This window comes from Dermacentor variabilis, chromosome 1, assembly GCF_050947875.1.
Source record: "Dermacentor variabilis isolate Ectoservices chromosome 1, ASM5094787v1, whole genome shotgun sequence".
Classification (NCBI taxonomy): Eukaryota; Metazoa; Arthropoda; class Arachnida; order Ixodida; family Ixodidae; genus Dermacentor; species Dermacentor variabilis.
In genome coordinates this window covers 79350680-79373946 of record NC_134568.1, presented here as the reverse complement: position 1 = coordinate 79373946, position 23267 = coordinate 79350680, and the positions used below count along the sequence as shown (strand labels likewise).

Sequence of the window (23267 nt, the reverse complement as noted above, 5' to 3'; positions counted from 1 at the left end):
AGAAGCTTAATAGCTAACGTCGAAGCAGCTAGGTCTAGCGTTGCCGCAGTGCTGGCTACGGCTGTTAGCGGAACTGCGTGCGAAAGCGCCGGTTAGAGGTGGCGAGGTAACCAATACGGTAGCGGTGTTGGCTTTGATTAATGCCGTTTCGGACCTGTGGTCACGGCAAAATGTCCGGAAAATCAGACGGCGAAGGGTTCTTTCGTTCGAAATTTCAGACGTTCCGATACATTGACTATATGGGGTCAGTGGTGGTGCCACGAAGCCGTCCAAATTATCAGCCATCCGGAAAGTCAGTCGTTGACTGTACACTGGAAACTCCTCCAGCCGATGACAGGGCGTCAAAGACGATTTATTACGATTCCCATCTATTACTCGAGCCAGCATTACCGCGACTTTCGACCCTTTCAACAAAATTACCGCTAATTTTCCCTGATAGAGGCACAAATTGCCTGAGTTTTTCCAGACTACTCAAAATCCCTGAGAATTCCCGGTTGGTAGACACCTTGGGTATGCTCGCCTGTGTAGGGTTAATACACCGGCTTGAAAAATAGATAAGCGTGATAGCAATTTACACAGACAAGTTTCATGCTTCTTTTCCCCAGTTATCTTTTCAGATAATCCAAAGTTATGCTTATCTCAAACATTTCCGGTAGTTTAACAGACTTCGGAACAACAAGGCTCTACTGCAATTTCTCCTGCTGCTCTGTACTTGCGCTTGTTTACAACTTCCCACTTATGATTACAACTGCATATCTCAATGCAGAGCGAGTGTTAATTAAAACTAAAAAGTCATGAAAGCACAGTTCCTGCTTCCATTTCAGAACACACTCATACCTTGCATGAAACTACTAGCAGCTATTCTCATTGAATGATGGACTGCAATGACTACCTGTCACAGGGAGAAGCTTGCTTTCTAACTCATAACAGGTGGAAAATTACTTGTTTATCCTGTGGACAATTTGACCACCACAGTTAGTCAGAGGTGTGCTTTTCCTTAGTACTAGTATAAAAGTGGTTAAATTGAAACTGCATCGCATACTCCTGAAGAAAGGGGGTTAGCCAAGGGGCCCGATTTTTATTAGTCATATCATAAGAGCCCCACAAACACTGACACCAAGGACAACATAGGGGAGATTACTTGTGCTTAAAGGGACATTAAAGTGAAAAATGATTTGTTCTGCATCAGTAAATTACCACTATACAACACCAAAAACACCACTCTTACAACGATAAGACGTTTGGTAAGCCAGAAAAAGCGCAACAAGGAAATACGGGTGGTGACGCCTACTTAAGTTTACGCACCTGGGGGCTGTGACGTCTTGGATTTTGATGGCATCTTCTAGGGCCTACTAATTATATATAGCGGTACAGATTGACTACACTGTGTTCTAAAGGAACCAAATATTAAACATGGCGAGTTTCAGGAACCTTTATTCAGCCAACACGGCCCAAATGCGAAAACATACTTTGGAATCCCTAACGTCAGCTGACGTACGGTCGCTGGGGTTTCGGCGCGAAATTCAAATACTGATACTTGGACCTTCATTTTCTCATCCAATAATCAAACTATTTTTTTTAAATGACTACCTGCAGGGTTCTCAAACAATGCTTCATTAGTCTAAACTGATTTATTGTTTCGCTTTAGTGTCCCTTTAATAAATGAAATAAATAAATGATAAATTTTCCACCCTTTTATCATTTTCTTTATTTCTCATTTCTGTTTTTTATTTATCGTTTTCGTTTTGATTTATCGTTTCTTTATTTCATTTATTACGCACAAGTAATTTCCCCTATGCTGTCCTTGGTGTTAGTGTTTGTTGGGTTCTTATGATATCACATACTCCCGACACATGGACGAACTAAAAACCTTTGAAGTAAACTCCTTTATACTCCTGACACATGAGCACTCTAAAGTCCTTCAAGTAGGGGGACATCTACTGGAAAGGCGTTCAAGCGCCTCCCTCCCGCTGAAGTTCCTTTGCAGGAAAGGAGATCGAGCATCTACTTTTTGAGTGGAAAAGGCGTTACTCTAGCACACAGAGTGCCCAACTTGTCAATAGAAGGAAACCCACCACACAACTACGGTGCCCCATAAGTATATTTTTACCTTGCGAAAATGTTTAAATTTTTAGCGGTAATCTGATTTGTCGAACGGTGAAGATTTACTCTAGCTATACTCTCAAACGCTCACATCACATCACTAGTGCTGCCATGTTGAATTCCGGCAATATCATTTGCTGTGTCGTCTTTGTTGTGTTAGCATCATGAAACCATCGTTCATTGTGCACGTAGGCCCATCTTCCGCAGTTTGCAGCTCGAGGGTAGTGTCGAAGCAGTCAACATGGCGCTGTTCATGATGAGTCAACGTTTGATGTTTTCCACTTTCGCCTTGGCTGCATTTATCTCATCTTCAAGAGATCCGAGAGTGACAAGCGTCAGAGTGACCTCAACTCTTCCTTCATTGCTAGCGTTTCGCTGAGCCATAATGCAACTGCGCAGTTCTGTCACGCTATCGCAATTGTGCGAATAACACATTGAATAATACGCGTTATGCCTGCATGCACGAAGGAAGGAAGAACAAAAACTTGGGCAGCACCAGAATAAACAGCATGCACAGCAAACATGACAGCAAAACACCGACTGTACATAGTTGCTGGACCAATTCAAATTGCTTCTAAGAGCGAAAAAATGCGAATAAAATAAACGAATATGCACATTATAAGCCATCAACAACAACAACAAAAAAAAATGTTTTGGGTTCTACAGTAGCTAAATGCAATCTAAATAGGCAGCTTTTAAAAAAAAGTTTTCTCTCTTGCTGCTTTAACAAGCAGCGCTATGTTTCTTGCGGCGTTGATCTGAGGAACCACCCAAGGAAGTTAGTGCGGTGCCGTGTGTCATGGGCACAACTCTTTTTTGTAAAGAGTCCTTCAGAGTACTCAGTAACAAAAGGGGGTTTACTGCAAAGAACTTTACTTTTGCCCGTGTGTCAGGGGTATTACTTCGTGCTGAAAGACCTCTTACAAAAAGGAGTTTCGCCAGTGACACACAGCACAATGCGGTGTAAGCACTTCAGAAAAGCAGACGGCACTCTTGTTTAAACTTAAACTGACAAAGCATTACCATTGAGAATGATCTTGCAAAAATGTCCTAGATGGCCTCGTTCAGATCTTTTCATGACTGGGACCTTCATGTTACAAATACCTTAGCTGATAACAAAATAAAATGAGAACTTGGCTTAGTACACATAAATGTGCGCACCATAAAGAAGAATTGGGATCAATTATTTGCATACTTACACACGAGACTCTTTAACCATCAATGTAACTGTGATCACCAAGATTAATCTGAATGCAAGTGAACAAGGTAGATACAGGCTCAGGGGTCACTCCCAGATTGCTTTATGCCGAGAAAATCAAAGAGGAAGAGAAGAGTCCTTTTATTTGTGAAAGATAACTGGGTTTTTAATAGGCTCGAAGTAGCTTTGGATTATGTAGAAGTTATTGTTGTCACCCTAAGTAGATGTGACCTACACCGTATGTGCGATATACAGGCCTCCCAAAATGAACACAGATTTGTTTCTAGAGGAGCTAAACTCTCTGTTGAAGAAGTACATTAATGAGCAGCAGCTTATACTGGTAGGGGATTTGAATATTAACATAATGCAAGTGTCAAGGAAAGCAGTGACAGATTATCTTATTTTACTAGCAGAACATGGACTGATAAATGTAATTAATGAATACACCAGAGAGGAATACTTGGGTTCAAGAATAATGAAAACCTTCATTGATCATATTGCCATTCGGCTCAGACAGCAGCGCTATGCAAGCGGCGTAATTAAAGTCAAACTAGCAGATCATTACTTTATATCACTTGTAGTCATGTCCGATAATGACACAGAGGATTGCGATGTAAGAACAAAAAAACAAATTATAGACAATGCAAAAGTTAACATGTACATAAAGAACACAGATTGGATTTCACTTTTACCTTTAGACCAAGCCCGTTTATATGCCAAATTTGTTGAAACTTTCAGGATGATATATGTAAAGTCTTCTAAAATCATAACAATTAAGCAAAGAAGTCCTAATACGAAATGTATTACGAGTGATATCATTGAGTTGCGCTTTCAAAAGGACAAAGCCTGGCAAAGGTGTAGAAAAGAACCAGGCAACGAAAAACACAGAACGGAATTTTGAACTTTACGAAATGCAATGACAGCTAAGTTACGCCTGGAAAAAATAAAATATTTGATGCGCCGATTTTCGGAATGCAAGAAGGAGGTGAAAAAGACTTGGACTAGGGCAAACAAATTAGTGGGCAGATCCAAACGAGTTAGCGTTGATGATACCGTAAAAAGAAATTTCCCAAATGAAAACATACAAATGCTGCACAATAAATTTAATGAAACTTTTATTGCTGCCACAGAGAGGCTCAAAGAAACAGGAAGAGGCCAACATTTAGAATACGAACTGTAACGCACATGCGCGCACTCAGCTTATCTCCAGCGATGACCGAAGTTGATCTTTGGACAATAATTCAAGGCATGGCAAAGTTCAAATCACCACGGTTTGATAAAATTCGCCCTCGAGATTTGTACTTTAACTTCACATGCTTAAACAAGCACTTTTAAACTCTAAACGGAATTTTCAAAACAGGCATAATACCCAAAAAACTGAATATTTCAATTGTAAGGCCTGTCTACAAAAACGGAAAGAGGAACGATTGTGCAAATTACAGACCGATAGCGATATCGTCCATAGTAGCACATATAATGGAAAAATATGTGGTCCTCTAATGCAATCATTCTGCGAAAAGTATTCCCTGAATAACATGGTGCAGTTTGGTTTCACAAAGAACAAAAACACAATTACTCTGCTAGAAGAATTATCTGACTATATTAGTGCATCAATAGAAAATAATAATGTAGTCTTAGCCCTATTTTTAAACTTATCAAAGGCTTTTGACACGGTAGTACTTAAGATATTACTCAACAAGCTAAAGAATCTAGGGTTCAGAGGTCCCTTCTATAAATTTTTGCTGAATTATTTTACTGATCGACTACAATGCATTAAACTAGATGATAGCTACAGCAATTTCAAATTAATAAAGTGTGGTGTGCCCAAGGAAGCTTGCTAGGGCCAATACTCTTTAATATATATGTCTCAGATCTCGGCCTCTACCACTGAAATCAAAACTTTTTCATTATGCTGATGACACTGCGATAGCGCTACAAATGAGCGACTATAACTCAGAATGTCAAATCTTCCAAAGGGACATATCAGTTATCGTGGACTGGTTCGCACACAATTCAATTTTCATAAATCATCAAAAAACTAAACTAATCTGCTTCAGGAATCCACATAATGTGCTTTCATTTAACATGAATGCATATTTGCACACCTCCCATCGCAACGCATGTATTTGTCAACCATTACAGTTTGAGTGTGTGGTTAAGTATTTAGGAATTTTATTTGATCAGCATCTTACCTGGAATAACCATGCCACACACGTTTGTGGAAAGCTAAGAGCTGTCGCGGCCATGATGCGCGGAAAAACGCCTATCAACCTATATGTTACTATATATAAGGCATTAGCAGAATCAGTAATTACATATGGTATAACATTATATGGTATATGTTCTGACTATAAAAAGCAAGCCACTGATCGCGCAGTCAAAAGAATTGTCAATAGCATAACTTATGGAACCGGAGTAGAATAATCAGACAGAGAAGAAAAGTATAATATTCTAAGAGTACTTCGCACAGGAGCTATTTAAGTATGTGGTTGTAACACGCTATTATTATTCAAACTCTGTTAAAGTATTGGTAAAAAAAGATGTTGCGTTACGAAATACAGAAAGGTATTTTAAGCCAAGGGTGTTAACAAACTATGGAAAGAAAACAAATTATGTCCCCCATATTTTTAATGAACTTGATGCAACACTATGATATAAACTCAAAAGGTAAAATTATGAAACACGTGAGGAAGTGGTATTCGACTGTTTATTGTAATATGTGATTTTTTATTCATATTCTTACGTGACTGGAAAACTTAGTATTTATTCTTTGTATGTTAGAATATTTACTTTGAAGTTGTATAATTTTGAACGGTAATTGTATAATGCTTCATATCTCTATTGAAAACTGTACCATCTGCTGCCTGGTCTTCTAACAAGCATGATGTGCTTAGATTGACCAGCAAACATGATCTGTCAGAATGTATTTGAAATAAACTCTGATTTGATTTGATTTGATACAAAATGCTAAATAATTGTGCATCTGGACAATGCAAAACAAAAAAGAGGAAAGCAGAGATGAAAAAAAAAAGCATAAAGCATTAGAATTCACACATTCGTTTACAGTCGAACCCGGCTATATCGAACTCGCAAAAAAACGCCTATCAGTTCGATATAGAGCATAATTCGATATAAGCCTGCTAAATAATTGGATGTCATAAAAGCACATACCATTTATAAAATCACTTTATTGATTAAACTAGCTTAGTTTCGCACGAAATAGTCCTGCATTTTCTTCTGCTTTGGCAATTTCGCTGCCTGCGACGCACGCACTTTTCCACATTAAGGAGTCGGAGCAGCTGAGGCCGCAACTTTCCGCATTCGCGCAGAAGCACCGGACTAGTGCGAGCGCACCAATCACTTCGGAGGATGTGGGCCAAGGACCATCGTTGCTTTCCTCATTGTGCCCACTTTCACTTGTGCTCGGTACGATGTTCGCAATGTAGTCTTCGTTTTCGGGCTCTCCCGTGGTCGCGACACATCATTTGCGCTCACGAACTCATCCACCGTTGATTCGTCAACAGCTTCCGGAAATTCTGACAGTTCGCTCCAAACTTTGGCAACACTGGCAACGGCTTCGTCGCATTCATCAGAATTTACGGTCATCACCGCGCACGCGGAAGTCGGCACGGCTGAAGCAATTTCAGATTAAACACTCGTACACAGCCGTGCGTACGGGTCGGGCGCCACGGGCACCGGGTCGCGAGTTTGGACGCTTTAGCCCTAATCTCCCCCTTATTCTTCAAGATTGCGCCGAGAGTGCTCCTCGGAATCTTGTGCTCTGAGGGAACATCCGACTTCTCACCGCGTTCGACACGATTTATGATTGCGAGCTTCACGACGAAAGGCAAATTCTTCCGCTTCATCACGGCAACACTGCGGGAGAAGGCCTACAAGGCGCACACAAAAGCAGCGAGACAAGTCGCACTTTCCCCGTCTTGCATGACGAGGGCACAAGAGCATCTGATTGGCTGTCTGAGCAAGCGCTGTGGGCGGGCCAGGATCATTTTTTGCAGGGGGGGTGCCGACGGCTCGTCCGAGGCAGCGTGGTTGGGCGCGGTCACGGTAGGGAGAGCGGTTAGATGGAGCCGCGCAGCCGGGTTTTCTCCGCCACCGCGAGGGAAAGCCAACTTCCGGGGGCACTTTCCGCCGCTTGACGTTCGATATATCGGGTGTCGCTGCTATTTTTGTTCGATGTAAACGTAATTTTTGCGATATATACTCATTGTAACTATATCGTGTCCAGAAATTGTTCGATATATAGAATAATTCGATGTAAACGGGTTCGATATAGTCGGGTTCGACTGTATCAGTTTTTTGTTAGTGTCAAAATTATTTTTTTTTTAACAATGGCCAATGTCTCTTGTTGTGGGCCTTTTGTTGTACAGCTGATGATGGGCCGTGACCTTCACACATGTATGCATGGCGCTTTCTGATAGCGGCTGCTATCAATAGGTTTGAAACATTGAAGCTTTGTGATTGATGTGATCGCTGCCACACATGCCAGTTCTTTTGATCCCATAATTATTGCACTAGTTTCTTTCAGGGTGTTGTTGATAAATGCTTATTGACACGACAACAGCCATCAGGACTGTCCTCAGATTCTAAAAAATTACTTCCACTACTGAAATTTAGAAACCTAGTTTTAACAAAATTAGCAATGGTTTATTTTGCTACAAGTACAACTCTGCTGTATTAAGGTTTCACTGTACAGTCCTTAAGACTGTTTCATCAGGTGAGGACATTTCTTGGGTGAGGAGGAAAGGTCTGGCAATTAGCGCATGGTGAGCCTTTCCTTCTTTCTGGCTCGTGTGAGTTGGCATGGCCCTGCTTGAATGTGTTGCCATAGCATGCAGCAGAACGATTTGGAGGTTTTTAAGCTTGTTCTGTGAGAAAATTTACATGATGCCAGTTCGTACAAAATCATCAGGGGGAAACTGTGTAGTTTTTGGGTGCAACAGTAACTACAGTATGCAAATTTTTTGGGGGGGCTGTGCAAACATGCGACATGCATCACCAGCCACAGTGTGTGTACATGTTGTCAACTATTTTGGCTTTATTGGTTTCCACTCAACGAAGAGCAACAGCATATGTGAAATGCCAGTGTGAATTGGAAAATCTCACTATGTGATCACTTGGCGTGGGAACTGCAACATAAGACTGCTCGTGTATACCTAACCCAATGAAACCCTGAAACATCTAAGCACCAACAGTGATAGAATATTTGCTTCAGCCACTGGCATCATTTTCATGCATTTCAAGTCTACTAGGCTATGTCTGTGCTAGCCTCCTGTATGAGGCCGATGCTGTGGCTCAACACAGCGATCACTGCAGTTGATAAACATGCATGATACATAAGCTTTGTGCTTTGGGATTGCCTCTTTACCCTGCAAAGCAGTAATATCCAAAGGGGATCACATAAAAAGAATGTGATGGCTACTGAGGACATAATTTCCGTAAAACGGGTGAGTGCGTCGTAGAGGACGAGCTGATCAAGACTAACAGAAAAATCAGTTTTCATCCCATTGTAGTTTGTAAAGTTTGAATCATGCTTGTCCAGAGTGCTCAATCGGTCGATTCGGTCACCGTCTCTCGAGGGAGGGAAAAGAGAAGAAAAAGCAGCCACGGGTGATGTCTCAGTAAGGCCACGCATGGTCATGCTGCTTGCTCAGCCCATGTGCCAAGGACAAACAGATCTATAACCCAGCAGCTACCTTTTGCATCCGACGTTTGCGCAGTCCACAGCCAGCCACTCGATCCCTCGACAAGTGGTATTCACATTGTACGGTATGCTCTTATTAGTACTAACCAAAACTATGTTATTTGTGGGTGGAAACTAAATCCCAAAAATGAGGTAGTTGCACACTGTATCCAAACATAACAATTTGAACGCTTGTTTAAGTAAGCAGCAGAACTTATTCTATAGCAGAGCATTACCCACACCTGTTATGATCTTCATGTATACTAATTCTTAACTACTCACTGCCGCTAAACCACATCTTACAATTACAGGCAGAATGTTGCAGTAAGGACACATTTGTGAAAATAATTTTTAGAAATGCACAACTGATCTCCAAGGCTGATTGTAGGCTTAAACACAAAAACACATATCGCACTGCGTGCTCCACCTGCCTCACCAGCAGCAGAAACTCTGGCCATGCCAAGTTAAATCACTTCAATGCATTGCACAGAATCGTTTCTAATGTAGAAGACCCCGTGTCATGCTAAGTACACCATGCAAGCCCTAAAACAAACATCAACAACTGCCACCAAGCATATACCTGGCGTACAACAACACGGGGTGCATTTGCCCAAGCCAGCGTAACGACAGCTCATAGAAGATGCCACTGCCTACACAATATGGCGGTGCCCATGAAAAAAAAAAAGTCTGTACTTTACCAAGCAGCAAGCCTTGGGAGTGTACCGTATTTACACGATTGTAAGTCGACCACTTTTTTAAAATTTGAAAGTCTGAAGTTGAGGGGTCGACTTACAATCGAAACCAAAACATGGCCCCGCCAAGAAAAAAGCGATACCAACGAGAGCTTCAACGTAGTTACAATTTTATGTTTGCTCTATGGTCCTACCCGTATCTTTTCGCTATCCCGCGTGTTTGTTTGCTTTTCGGAAGGGTTTTTCAACATTTTTGAGTGTCTTACAGTGTATGCAACACTCATGGGGGGTGTCGATAGTTGATGGAAGCGCCGCTGTTCCCATTTCCGGCGGCACCCTTAGAACGGCGGCGCTTGCGGGGAGTATCGGTAGTTCATGGAAGAGCAGACACCATTCGCGGGTTTCTCTTTCTCTGTTTAAAGGCATTGGCATTGGTTTGACCAACTTTTTGACGCGCTCCACTTGACTGCCGGCTACGTGCTACTTCTATGCTTCCCCAGTCGTCATGAGTGCTGCAGGCCCACTAATCTTTCGGCACTCGTTCACAGCAGCGTTCAAGAGGGCTGCCATCCTTTACGCCGAAGAAAGAAATCACTGCGCTGCGGGCCGCAATTTCGATGTTTCTAAACGGGTGGTGCGAGAGTGGCGACTGCAGTGAAGCGAAATTTTCACCCTGTGGCGGCAAGCGAGAAATTTCCCACGTGCCGAAGTCTGGACGCTTTCCGGAGCTGTAGGCTAAGCTTGCGGCAGCGTCGCTGAAATGCGTGATCGGTCCCTGCCAGTGAAGTGTGACGTGGTCATGAAACAAGCCCGGACCTTCGCCTTAATTTTAAGGTTCTGCTCCACCGTGAGTACGAGTGGCTGGCGGCAGAAGACTGCGAAATTACGCCAACCGGACCTGTCAAAAGAGCCTCCCTGACGGCTGCGTGTGGTTGGGTGCATTTGGCGTGGGCTGCTGTTCTGCAAGATGTCCTGGTGCGGTCGTTTGCCAAATTTGAAATTTCGCTGGACCACGACGCGCCGTGGGACCGCAACAACGATGACGATGGCAGCATTAGTGAAGACGAGTAGTCCAGTGACCATGTCAGCTACTAATAAATTTTCGTTATCGAATGCGCCTTCGGGTTTTTTTTTTTTCCGGTCAAGCGATATGGGGGGGTCGACTTACATTCGAGTCGACTTACAATCGTGTAAATATGGTACATACTATACGGTAATCATAGACCACTAGCCACCATTACTTTTTCAGAACCAAAACAAGAGCAAGTTTCAATGCGAGAGCGTTAAGGAGCCCGTGTCGCAGAAAATCTGGTGTCATTGTGGGCATCCCGCATCCGGCATCAGACTTCATTTCGGCAAAAAGATTTTCAAACCACGCATACCCAGGACTTCCATGTGACGCAAGGAATTGACTGAACTAATTGAATTTCTCAATTTCTCATACATGGGAAAATTGTAAACTACAACTTGCACACAACTTACAGACATGACAGCTCTTGTATTGCAATGTGACTATACAAGGAAACATGATTCTGTTACACAAAAACGCGAACAAACCCATTTTCCAGCATTTCTACAATGCATAGACCGGAGACGGCGTCCATCATTTGCACACCCCGGCACACACATATCTCAGAGTCCACGGAGCAGCACGCCCACTTCCTTGAAACACTTCCAGATGGCACTCGCCTGCACCGCATCGCGGCCCATGAAAGAGACCGCGTCTCTACCAGAAAGCCCGCCTTCATGCATAGTGTTCGCCACGAGTGTTTCCCGGTAAGCATTACGGTTACATACGCTGCAGATGGCGGGAAGTGTGAGAAGCAGTCAGGGAGCTTTGAATGTTATCGCATTCCACTCTTAAAGGCGAAACTTAAGCGTCCTCCAAATTTTTTCTCACTTCTCAAAAGTAACTGTAACAGGAACTGTAATAGGGTCTATAATAAGTCAAATCCGATGATCAAAAAGGCCAACTTTTCCTTGCACAAATGCTAAAAGCCTTCCAATAGCAATAAATCAAGCCTTTGTATCTCTAAGCTCCAGAGCACAGTGCTGCCTGCAATTAGGACGAGCAAGTGTGAAAACAGCAAACACTTTGACTCAGTACAATTTGTGCAAATCAGTCCAAACCTAACGTAAAAGAACTGCCAAACGAATGTTATGCTGCACTGTGACTCGGTGCATCTAACATATTTTCCTACTGTTATCACTGCAACTAGTCCGCTTTATGTTGAACACCTGCATTAACTGCTTTCCCAGTGCCAAAATTTATTAATAATCTGGAGTTCACTCTGACCTTCCCTGATAAGCATGCAAAAGGAAAAAGAATAAACAATGAAACTCACTGGATCAGAAGGGGCATCAGTTAAGGCACTGAAGAATTTGCACACAATTCCATGAGCTCGTAGGTGCATCCGGAATGCTGGAACCATGCACTTAGATGCCAGGCCAACAACACTGCAAATACAGCACATACAAGACTATAGACCTGAAAGCATAGCCAGTTTACTAAGTAACTGCAATACAATGGTGGAAGTGCAGGAACTTGAAATCCGTGGCAAATTGCTACAAAACCTGCATGCAATTGTCACCAAGTGCATTCACACTTGGCAGAGTTTACAACCACTTGAAAGCTCTTAACTATAATCAACTGCAACTAGAAGCCATGTATCCTGCTTTACCTCAGACATCTAGCTCCTATGGGATTGCCAGGCTGCACTCCCTCCAGTAGGTAATCAATGTCGTCATTGAATTCTTGGGTTTCTCCCGACTCATGGCATTGATAGGCCTTTTTCACATTGCGGACCACTGTGTAGAGCTACAGAAAAAAAAAAAAAAGAAGACACGACATAGTTGAGATACATATGCAGTGGTTATATGCATGAGATATACAGTTAAACCTCAATGTAACGAACCTATTAAATCCTCAACAGAAAATATTGTCTTACTTTTCATAACTTTATGTCCATAGAACTCTACATATTTTTAGACTCAATACCGCATTTATTCGATTATAAGGCGAGGGTGCAGTTGGGGAACCCGAGAAAAAGAACTTATGTACACGCACTAATACAGTTAAACCTTGATATAACAAAGTTGGTAAAGGCAATTTGCTCTGTTATATTGAAATTCGATGTTTTATACAAATAAGTAGAGGTGCGGACGGATTTTTCTTACATGGAAGGGGCCGAAAAATTTTCCAAATTATCGAGAAATTGGAAAAAGCAAATTTGAATGAGAAAAACATACACTTACAGTAATTCGTTGTTACAACAAAATTGCTTTACTCGAAATATCGCTTTATTAGAAGTTCTTCCCGGTCCTGACCCAATCGCATGCATATTAAGCCGCATTACTCGAAGCACACAAAGAGCTTGACCCGCTTAGCGAAGTGGCGAGCGAAGACTTTTTTTGCACATGCAGTGTCAAATTAATACCACTGACGAATTAGTCTCATACAGGCATAGAACAGGCCACAAAAGTACCCAACCCACGACTGATGACTGCCTAGTAACAGGTACAAGCGAATGCCGAGTGCTCCCAGCTGTTTACTGCGAAGTGAACGGAAGCTGTCAAATTCCATGGTGCAGTGCGTCTGAACCGTTAATCTCAGTCGCACTCGCATCGCTGGTGTCCCCCGTGATATAATACACACAAAAATAAAGTTTTCCTGACACTTTGCGATGTCAAAAAATCTTGGTAAAAAACCACGGGCAGGCTTGTGCCATAGCATTCCATAGGGTTCACTTGATGAGCAAGTTTTACTGCTCTAAAGAGTACTTCTGGCGCTGAAACATGCCGAAAAGCACAAAAGAAGTGTCCCTCCGATTATAAGGGCCATGTTCGACGCAAAGAGCTATGTTAACAAATCGGGAAGACGACTTTGGGGCGGCCTAGAAACTTGTTTGCTGCTCGGCATAAACACCCTGCATCACAATAAAACGCTGCCCCTAGCTTCGTTGCACTTTTGACGGTGAAAATCAACCGATAACTTGCCGAAAACATGAAAAATCCAAGCGCCGCCAGCGGTGAGTTAGGCTGTCAACATGGCGGGTCAACACAAGCTGGTGTTTCCCCAGCAATTTTCTCGAACCGATCATGCTCAATTCACGCCATGAACATTTGACAAACGGTCTAAATGTGTGGTAGGGTCATTGAATTTTGTTCCTAGACATTTGTCAATGGTGCAGACGCGACAGTGCCCAAACACTGACACTCGAACCGTAGAATTAGCAGTGTCGTTGACAATGGTGTGCTGAAAAACTCTCGTTTTACAAACTTCACAGCTGCACACCTCCGGAAAAAATTGCTTAGTGATCATGCAAAGCCCCTACTGCAAAACCGTTCAGTTTTCACGATCGTGCTGCGTACCCACAATGAGCGGCTAATCGTTTTTTGAGCACAACAAACACAACCTGAGACTCGAGCCACGGCATTTGCGGTGCTTTCCAGCGCAATACTCTTGTAGTCTTCAGTGATTCCCCCCCCCCCCCCCCCGCTATAAAAGCGGCCACTGCTTTCCCCTCCTCATTCACTCTCCAGTCTGCAAGCCGTTTGGACGCCAGTCACTCCTCTCACTCGCCTTCATGTCAACTCCTCACCTCCTTGCTGCCAGTTTCAACGTCGTGCTCCTCCAAAGCTGCCCTTTTCCGGGCTGCCCTCCCGAGCACAATCTTCCATCAACGGGTGCCCTTCTGCGGTTCCTGTTTCTTGGTCTCCACAAGTCCAATCGCATTTTTTCCGCTACATGTGAAGCTGATCCCAAGCCCGCCATTGCAACCGTCACCATCACCAGCGCGCACTGACAAGGAAAGCAAGGTGCCCCGATGACGTTTATAAGCTTCTGCCTTCTGCGTCGCCCGCCACATTCAGTCACTTTGGTGCCGACGGCACGTGCGTTCGTATCCATGCTGCAGGCCATGTGAATGTGTGTTATTCGGAGTGCTTCGTTAGGCATGCCTCGCATGTGCTTTTGTGGTCTACAGTGATAAATGGCTCAATCAGTCTCCAGGCGAAAGTGTCCGGCTTGGAGCGGAAAGTTCTGCTGATAGAAAAAGTGGAAAAAGACGACTGGCAGAAACTGACATCGCGAAGGAATTTGGCATACCACCGTCTACTTTACCAACTGTATTGAAAAACAAGGAAGCTGTTCTGGATGGCTTTGAAAAGAGCTTCTCGACAAAGAGAAAGAGGAATCGTGGTTCGAAATACCCCGAAGTGGAAGGTGTACTTCTATAGTGGCTGAAGAATGTTAGGAGTGCAACTCTCCCTGTACATGGACCTGCACTTACTGCAAAAGCCAAAGCTCTTGCTCTCCGAATGGGCCATAAAGATTTCAAATGCTGCAATAGCTGGCTTGAGCGGTTCAAGAAATGACACGACGTGACCTTGAAGTTGGTTGTTGGTGAAAGTGCAGTCGTGAACCATGACACAGACGTATGGCTCCAACATCAGCTCCAAGCTCTACTTGAAAAATATGAAGACAAAGACATCTGCAACCTAGATGAGGCTGCATTTTTCCACAAGATGCTACCGAATCACACATTCACTACAGCTGGCGGATACTCATCCGGAGGAAAACAGAGCAAGGAGCAGTCTGGGTGCTGTTTGGTGCCAATGTAACAGGTGAGGACAAGCTTCCCTTGTTAATACTGGGGAAGGCTGAGAAGCCATGGTGCTTCCGAAATGCAACTACTCCCAAGGAATGCATCTACAGAAGTAACAAGTGAGCATGGATGACTGCTGCTATTTTTGAAGACTACATGCACCTTCTGGACAGACAGTTTGACACAAAGAATCGGCAAGTGCTTTTCATAACTAACAATTGTCCGAGCCACGAGAAGATCGACAACATCAAGGCAATCACTATGAAATTTTTGCCTGCAAACACAACCACAGTACTGCAAGGCTCTTTTACAGTGCATGCTCACAGCGTATGACGTCAGCAAGAGGTACAACATTGATTTGCTTGGTGCTATCTATTTGCCGAACTTTTCAGGGAAAAAGCTCGCACCTTAGAAGGTTGCCAACTGCTTTGCGCACGCCTGCTCTACCTGCGCCGTCGTCGGCAACCTTGACGATGACCAGCCTGACAATGACCGGAATTGCAGCAATCTGTACGAGGCTGTTCATAAAATTGCTGACCACTTCGAGACATTCGTGTTGGCCGACGCTGCTGCTCCCGTGGTCGACCCAGTGACGGAAGCGGAGATACTAATTGACACTGTTGGTGGCCCCGACGAGGACGAAAAGCCGGCAGATGAAAAGCCACGTGAAATATGAACTATGGTGCAGACGCGGGAGTACCTACGTCTGCTGCGAAGTAAGGTCGAATGCATGGGCGGCAACAACGGCCTCGTTCAATGCTTGGTCAAATTAGAGCAGGGGTTGCTTGCACCCGGTAAGAACTTGAAACAGGCAAAGCTCACTGCTTTTTTTGCACGTGAATAAAGTTTTGCTTCACTGAATACATTGTATTTGACTTCCTCATAGTTGTGGCACAATTAGAACTCGACTGCTTTAGCTTTTCTCGAGTGGTCGCTTATATCAAACGACCGCTGTAACAAATTTTTTCGCCATCCTGCTGACTTCTTTATAACGAGGGATTACTGTATGTAAATTTGAGAGTTGGCAACGAGAGATGCAGTTTCATGCTATGTTAATGATATCTTCACCTCAGCAGTCAGTCGCTCTTGGTCGTGTGTCGCTCAATTTAGCAGCCACTTGTAATTCAATCATTTGACTATCTGCACCTGCTGCGAAAGTTTCCATTTATTGTCTCTGCAGTCCCTTGCTGTGACAGTAAAATTTCATTATACTTAAATAATGTATAAACACACTTCGGTATATTGATGTTCAAAATACATGGTGTTCTATGGACAAAAAGTTATAAAAAATTATATACTTCTTTATATTGAGGTTTAACTGTATAAGGCGATATAGAGTGGCCAATGGATTATTCAGAATCTGCAGAGATTGTCCTAAATACCGAATAATCGAAGCCCCCAGAATAATTGAAATAATCGGGTCAGGTTAAATGCAAATTTTGCCTTGTGGTGTGACTTCACGGCAGAGTACGCCACACTGCAGTGAAGCTACACCACAAAGGGTGGGTTCTGTCAAATTTACTGTTAAATTTAGTATTAAAATTTTAAGGCAAAAGCCTAAAGTGGCTCATTGTGTGATGGCCTTGAAAAAAGAAATGCACTGGCTACTTGAGCGGTACAAAAAAAAACCACATGACCGTCTCCGAGTGAGTGGCGTGCGGACAAAGAAACAAGTGTTGCGTCGCTGACGTCATGCGGCGGCGGTTGTGGTGACAGTCGAGTGCGAAGCGAGAGAGACCATGAGGGAGGACACTCACCCAGGGCTTAGTGAATTGCGTGGTAGGCCCCGGAAGTACGCTATGTCCGAGGATGCTAGTCAAGCGAGAAACGAGGTGCGACATGCGAAGCGGCGGAAGCAAGGCATTCGACCGCAAGTACTGCTTTCCCCTGCTGAGAGGATGCGACATAATTGTGTTCGGCTTGTGTTACACATTTCTAACACTTACTATCAACAAGCATGCTGCACCTTTAGGCATTGCATTAAGTGGTTGCCTGTGTCGTTGAGGAGGTCGACCTAAGCGCCACATGTGTGCTTCACACTGACTCGTTAGGTCTTGCAAGAAGTCTGACCCTTCCGATCGTATAGCTTAATGCATTACCAAGTGTGCAGCAGGCTTTCGCCTTCACGTGTTACAGGAGTGTAACATGCTGCCAAACTTTTCTTCTAATTGGTGGTGTGGGTTATAGCACAAAAATACGGTACTACCACACCTGCCAATGTTTATTAGTTGCTACAATTCGAGCTGCCCTCTAAAAACTGGATTGCCCTAAATGTGGCACTGCTGCCACCATATTGCAACAGCAACTGAATCTATCAGTCTTCAAGGCTGATAGATTCAGTTGCTGTTGCAAGTGAATCAGGCGACTTCAAGGCTAAGGATTCCGAGAAAAAACCTTGCCTTATATTGGAATAAGTACCGTATTTACACGATTGTAAGTCGACCCCCCCATATCGCTTGACAGGAAAAAAAAAAAAAAAAAACCCCGAGGGCACATTTAATAACGAAAATTTTTTAGTAGCCGACATGGTCACTGGACTACTCGTCTTCACTAGCGCTGCCATCGTCATCGTTGCTGCGGTCCCACAGCGCGTCGTGGTCCAGGGAAATTTCAAATTTGGCAAACGACCGCACCAGGACATCTTGCAGAACAGCAGCCCACGCCAAATGCACCCAACCACACGCAGCCGTCAGGGAGGCTCTTTTGACAGGTCCGGTTGGCGTAATTTCGCAGTCTTCTGCCGCCAGCCACTCGTCGTACTCACGGCGGAGCAGAACCTTAAAATTAAGGCGAAGGTCCGGGCTTGTTTCATGACCACGTCGCACTTCAATGGCAGGGACCGATCACGCATTTCAGCGACGTACGCCGCAAGCTTAGCCTACAGCTCCGGAAAGCGTCCAGACTTCGGCACGTGGGAAATTTCTCACTTGCCGCCACAGGGTGAAAATTTCGCTTCGCTGCAGTCGCCACTCTCGCACCACCCGTTTAGAAACATCGAAATTGTGGCCCGCTGCACAGTGATTTGTTTCTTCGGCGTAAAGGATGGCAGCTCTCTTGAACGCTGCTGTGAACGAGTGCCGAAAGATTAGTGGGCCTGCAGCACTCATGACGAGTGGGGAAGCATAGAAGTAGCACGTAGCCGGCAGTCAAGTGGAGCGCGTCAAAAAGTTGGTCAAACCAATACCAATGCCTTTAAACAGAGAAAGAGAAACACGCGAGCGGTGTCTGCTCTTCCATGAACTACCGATACTCCCCGCAAGCGCCACCGTTCTGAGGGTGCCGCTGCAAATGGGAACAGCGACGCTTCCATCAACTATCGACACCCCCCCCATGAGTGTTGCATGCACTGTAAGACTCTCAAAAATGTTGAAAAACCCTTCCGAAAAGCGAACAAACACGCGGGATAGCGAAAAGATACGGGTAGGGCCATAGAGCAAACATAAAATTTTAACTACGTTGTAGCTCTTGTTGGTATCGCTTTTTTTTTGGCGGGCCATGTTTTGGTTTTGATTGTAAGTCAACCCCCCAACTTCAGACTTTCAAATTTTAAAAAAGGGGTCGACTTACAATCGTGTAAATACGGTACAGTAATAAACTGTACTTATCCGCAGCTTCAATGTAATGAAATTTCATCACTGTTCCAAAGACAGAGCAAGGCAATAAAGCAGAACTATACTGTGGGTGCCAGTGGCAAAATGGTTTAATTACATGTGGTTGTTTGTGGACGAATCACAATCGTGTTAGAAGTCAGAGCCATTATTGGATGCGCATTCAGACGTCACGTCACATGCAAGGCTGCACAATAAAATGCTATCAAGGTTATACGAAATGCATGTTTTAGTCAACGGCACTCTTATATGCACATCTCAGGTTGTGCGAAAGTGGTGAAAGCTTACTGCAGAAACATGCACAGCACCTGCAAAGCGGTAGGTGCCAACTTCGGAAAGCGACGTACATACGATGCAAGAATGCAGGCTCCCCCCCCCACCCCTTACACAGGCAGCATGTCTTTGCACCAATATATGATACTTCAATATAACAAGAAATTCTATGTAATGAAGTGCTGATTTTTGAAACTTAGTTTTATCAAGACTTAACTGCACACAGTCATTACAGAAATGTTGATCGTCAAGTATGGCAAACAGCTGCATAGGTACCCAAATTAGTTTGAAAGCATGCTGCACAGATTACTTATAACCATGAAGTTCATTTATTTCACTCCTTAGCATAATCCTTTACTCTAAATTTCTTTTACCAAGAAGAAATTACAAGAACTCTCACCTCACGAGCCTTGCGAGGGCACTTCACAGATGTTACAGCATCTTTCCATGGCCGTGATGGTTGATGTACTTCTCTCGTTAGAGCACTGTCACTGAACGTGGCTTCATCGAATTCCTCAGCAAGCTTGTTTCGATCTTGTATAGCCTGAAAATTATATGAACACCTTATTTTCCCCACATCAAGAAACAAATTCAGTTGTAAAATAGAATTTATGCAATTCATTAAAAGAATTCATTTCTACAAGATTGTTTGATGAATGCTTGCACAAAATATAGTCAATATATCTAATTCTGCGATAATTTAAATTCTATGCAGTATTAAAAGTCAACGTGTGTCAGCCTTTACTTGCCACCACTAAAAAATTGACTGAATTCTGGGGTTTTATGTACCAAAACTACAATTTGATTACGTGGCATGCCTTAGCAGAGGTCTCCGGATTAATTTTGACCACCAGGGGATCTTTAACGTGCCCCCAACGCCTGGGTTGCAGGCATTTTTGCATTTCTCTCCCATCGAAATGAAGCCACTGTGGCCGGGATTCGATCCCGCGACCTCCACCACAGTCACTAAGCCACCGCGGCGGGTACTACTAGTTATATATATATATATATATTCTTTACCAGTTATTATGCTAGCTAATTCTTATATATTGTTAGCTCACTGAAAATGTTTAACCATTTTGCTCAAATAATAATTTCAGTTTTAATATTTCAAGAATGCACAGAATTATCATTGAAATATCATTTGGCTGCTAACATTGTGAGTTGCCTAAACTAGAAACCACTGCAACAAGAGAATGAGCGTTGTGCACAGGAATAGGCATTTGTCAGACATATTAAAAGACAGTTTCTCAAAAAAAAAAAAGGCAGAGTTTGAATACCAAAACAGAGTTTTGGCTTGACATTAAGCTACAACCTGCTTTCAATGACTGTGGCTAGGGAAAAGCAAAGTTCGAACAGGAAGTAGGCTGCGGCAAAAAGAAACCCAAGCCTTTTAGAGTTTTAGTAATTGACAACAAGTGCTCGCCTGCTATACCTGGCCATAAATTTGGGCAGACAGTTCAGTTGATGCTGCCTCAAAAAGTGCCTCTTTCAAAAATGAAAATTATCAAAGTTTTCAAAAACTACCGGCATGTGCTGTGGTCAGCTTAGCTGAAGCATTGGTTGTAGTGCACATCGTCACACAACAGCAACTGGTACACAAGCACCCTCTGTCCACCCACTGGTGAACATCTACTGCAATGATGGAACAGCTAGTTGCTCTTTTGGCGCAGGTTTTGGCGCAGGCAGAGAAATGATTGGGGACAATGACAAGCACTTTTGCCAGTGTCCAGTGTACATCTATACTGCAGATATTTTCTCAATATAATATTGAAGTAGTCAATAAATATACTATTGGAGCCAGCTTTATGCCCATCAATAATGTATTCAGGAAAAGAGAAAGGCCAAACTTCTTTAAATTTTTAATAGAATTACTTTCCCTGCACGTATATTGTGGTATAAAGTCGCTTCTACCATTTCGATTTGCGACAGGTTTTGTGCATTTGGTGTGCTTCGAGTGAGCGAAGAAAAAAACAATAAAGATCTCAGAATTAAAACATGTCAACAAGACCAAGCAAGACATGCGTGAATAAATAGAATTCAGAGTAATGACATCCACAGGTTTCTTTACTGCTAACGTGCACAACTTCTCCTGCACCACTATGCAGTAGAACATGTGAAACCTGTTTAAGTTACAATCGCGGAATCTGCTTTTCTGATCGTGCAGGCTAATGAGCAAATTATGTCTCAGTGGTTGAGTATGCATATTACGAAATATTTCTAAAGCATCACTGTCAACAACTACACCAAAACGACTTGAGACCAGATGTTATCCAAAGCTTCCTTTGATCCAACATCCTCCTTGTGCTCCATACCATGCTAATATCACGAATACCAAACTTCAGCACAAACAGCACAAGCAACAAGACATGAAACCACATAGCGGCAATACAATGGAAGCTCCACTTAAGAGAAATGCAACAAAAGCACAAAACAGTGTATCGAGGACTGATGGCATTGGCTATATCCACAGCTACGGCTGCTCTATCAATTTCAAGGATGATAATGATAGGGTGCTTTAAGTTTACCAGCGAGGCACTATCAATGAAATGAGGCTTTCGTTCTTATGCTTCCCTTGGCACAGGCTCAGTGCAATTTTCCACTATAATGCCATTTTCGAGCAGGATTGCGCGAAACACCCCTCTTGACACAATTTGGTGCCACTGGTGCAACTGTTCCATCACAGCTACTGCAAGCGTCACTGCAATAAACATTAAAATGCCACGAACAGTGTTTTGTTCAATCTGTGTTATGCCTGAAAACTGTAAAAGCTGTTGCATGCCCATGTGTCCATTGAGCATGCCATGAGCTGTTAATGTCTGCTACCAATAGACTTCCTGTAATGCAATATAATAAATAATGACAAAAAGGAGAACCGAGGGGATCGATTTTTGGTAATCACGGCCATATGAAGCCAAAAGGCAATGAAGCCAAGGAAAGCGTAAGGGTAATTAGCTGAGTTTGAAATTTAAATGTAGAAAGTAATGAGAACAGGGAAAATGAAGGTGCAAAAATAATCGCCAGTGGCCGCTGAGCCTACAACCTCCTCATTACGGGTGCATTGCACTACCGGTTCTGCTACAGCAATGACCATCAATTCGTTCACTACTTTGAGTATTTATGTGTACTACATATAGTCCAGGAAGGTTAGCCAGCAAGGTATTTATGTGTGCTTGATCGGGAGTGTTAGCTAGTTCCCAGGGCTAGATCTAGTACACATAAATATCCAAGAGAGTGGATGCATTTATGGCCATCGCCGTAGCACAATTGGCATTGCAACGCATGTGTAATGCAGAGGTTGTGGGTTCGGCTCCCACCAGCAACAAGCTATTTTTCCATCTGCTTTCATTTTTCCTTTTCCTCATTATTTTCTACAATATAGTAGAGAGCCAGATTGTTCAAAGGCACCATTCAATTTTTGAGGTTTGCAAGGTGGCACGATACATCTGTTGCAACCTTTTGCAGGACAAAACCCACCGTTTGCGGACTTTACAGTGTGATAGCTACAACACCTGGTATTTTCACCCTGGCCGTCAAGTTGGGACCATACCATTAAGCAACCTGAAACAAGTTTGACGCCATTACCATTAGTAAAACATCTTTCTTATTGTAAAGTCGCTGCAGTGGTGAGTACATTTAGACGTTGCTCAGAGTCATATCTGTCCTGTGACAGCTTAATTCTTTCCGTACCGTGCCCATTGAGCCAGCTAACGATGGTTTGAAATGCCACTTTCGAGACCTTCCGCGCCACTCACGGACACAAAGTGCTATCGGACATGAAGAAGGAGAACTATTCTTTTGTTTCGTAAGCAGTTCGCTTCCCCCCCCCTCCGGTGGTGGTTTTTAAATGCACTCCTAAGTTTTCGCGATCGTCAAAATAGAAAGCAAAGATGGCTGCCCGCTATCGATGTTTTGAAACACCCCTTTCGAGCGCGCCACTCACGGACACTCTGTGTCATAGGACGTGAAGGAGGAGAACTACCGTATTTACTCGCATAATGATCGCACCCCTAAATTTTGTCGTCAAAATTCGATTTTTTTATTTCCCGTGTAATGATCGCACCCTGAACTTGCCGCAGCGATATG

General features: G+C 43.4%; 1 protein-coding gene across 1 annotated transcript in view; it reads right to left on the bottom strand.

The window, feature by feature from the left end:
- The window catches only part of wapl (cohesin release factor wings apart-like), a 146836-nt gene that overhangs the window by 106467 nt on the left and 17102 nt on the right, over nucleotides 1-23267 (bottom strand). The window contains exons 5-7 of the mRNA XM_075690464.1: nucleotides 19582-19725; nucleotides 12376-12512; nucleotides 12040-12151 (exon numbers count right to left, since the gene is read on the bottom strand). Of these exons, the coding sequence (XP_075546579.1) occupies nucleotides 12040-12151; nucleotides 12376-12512; nucleotides 19582-19725 (393 nt within the window). The remainder of the gene's footprint in view (nucleotides 1-12039; nucleotides 12152-12375; nucleotides 12513-19581; nucleotides 19726-23267) is intronic.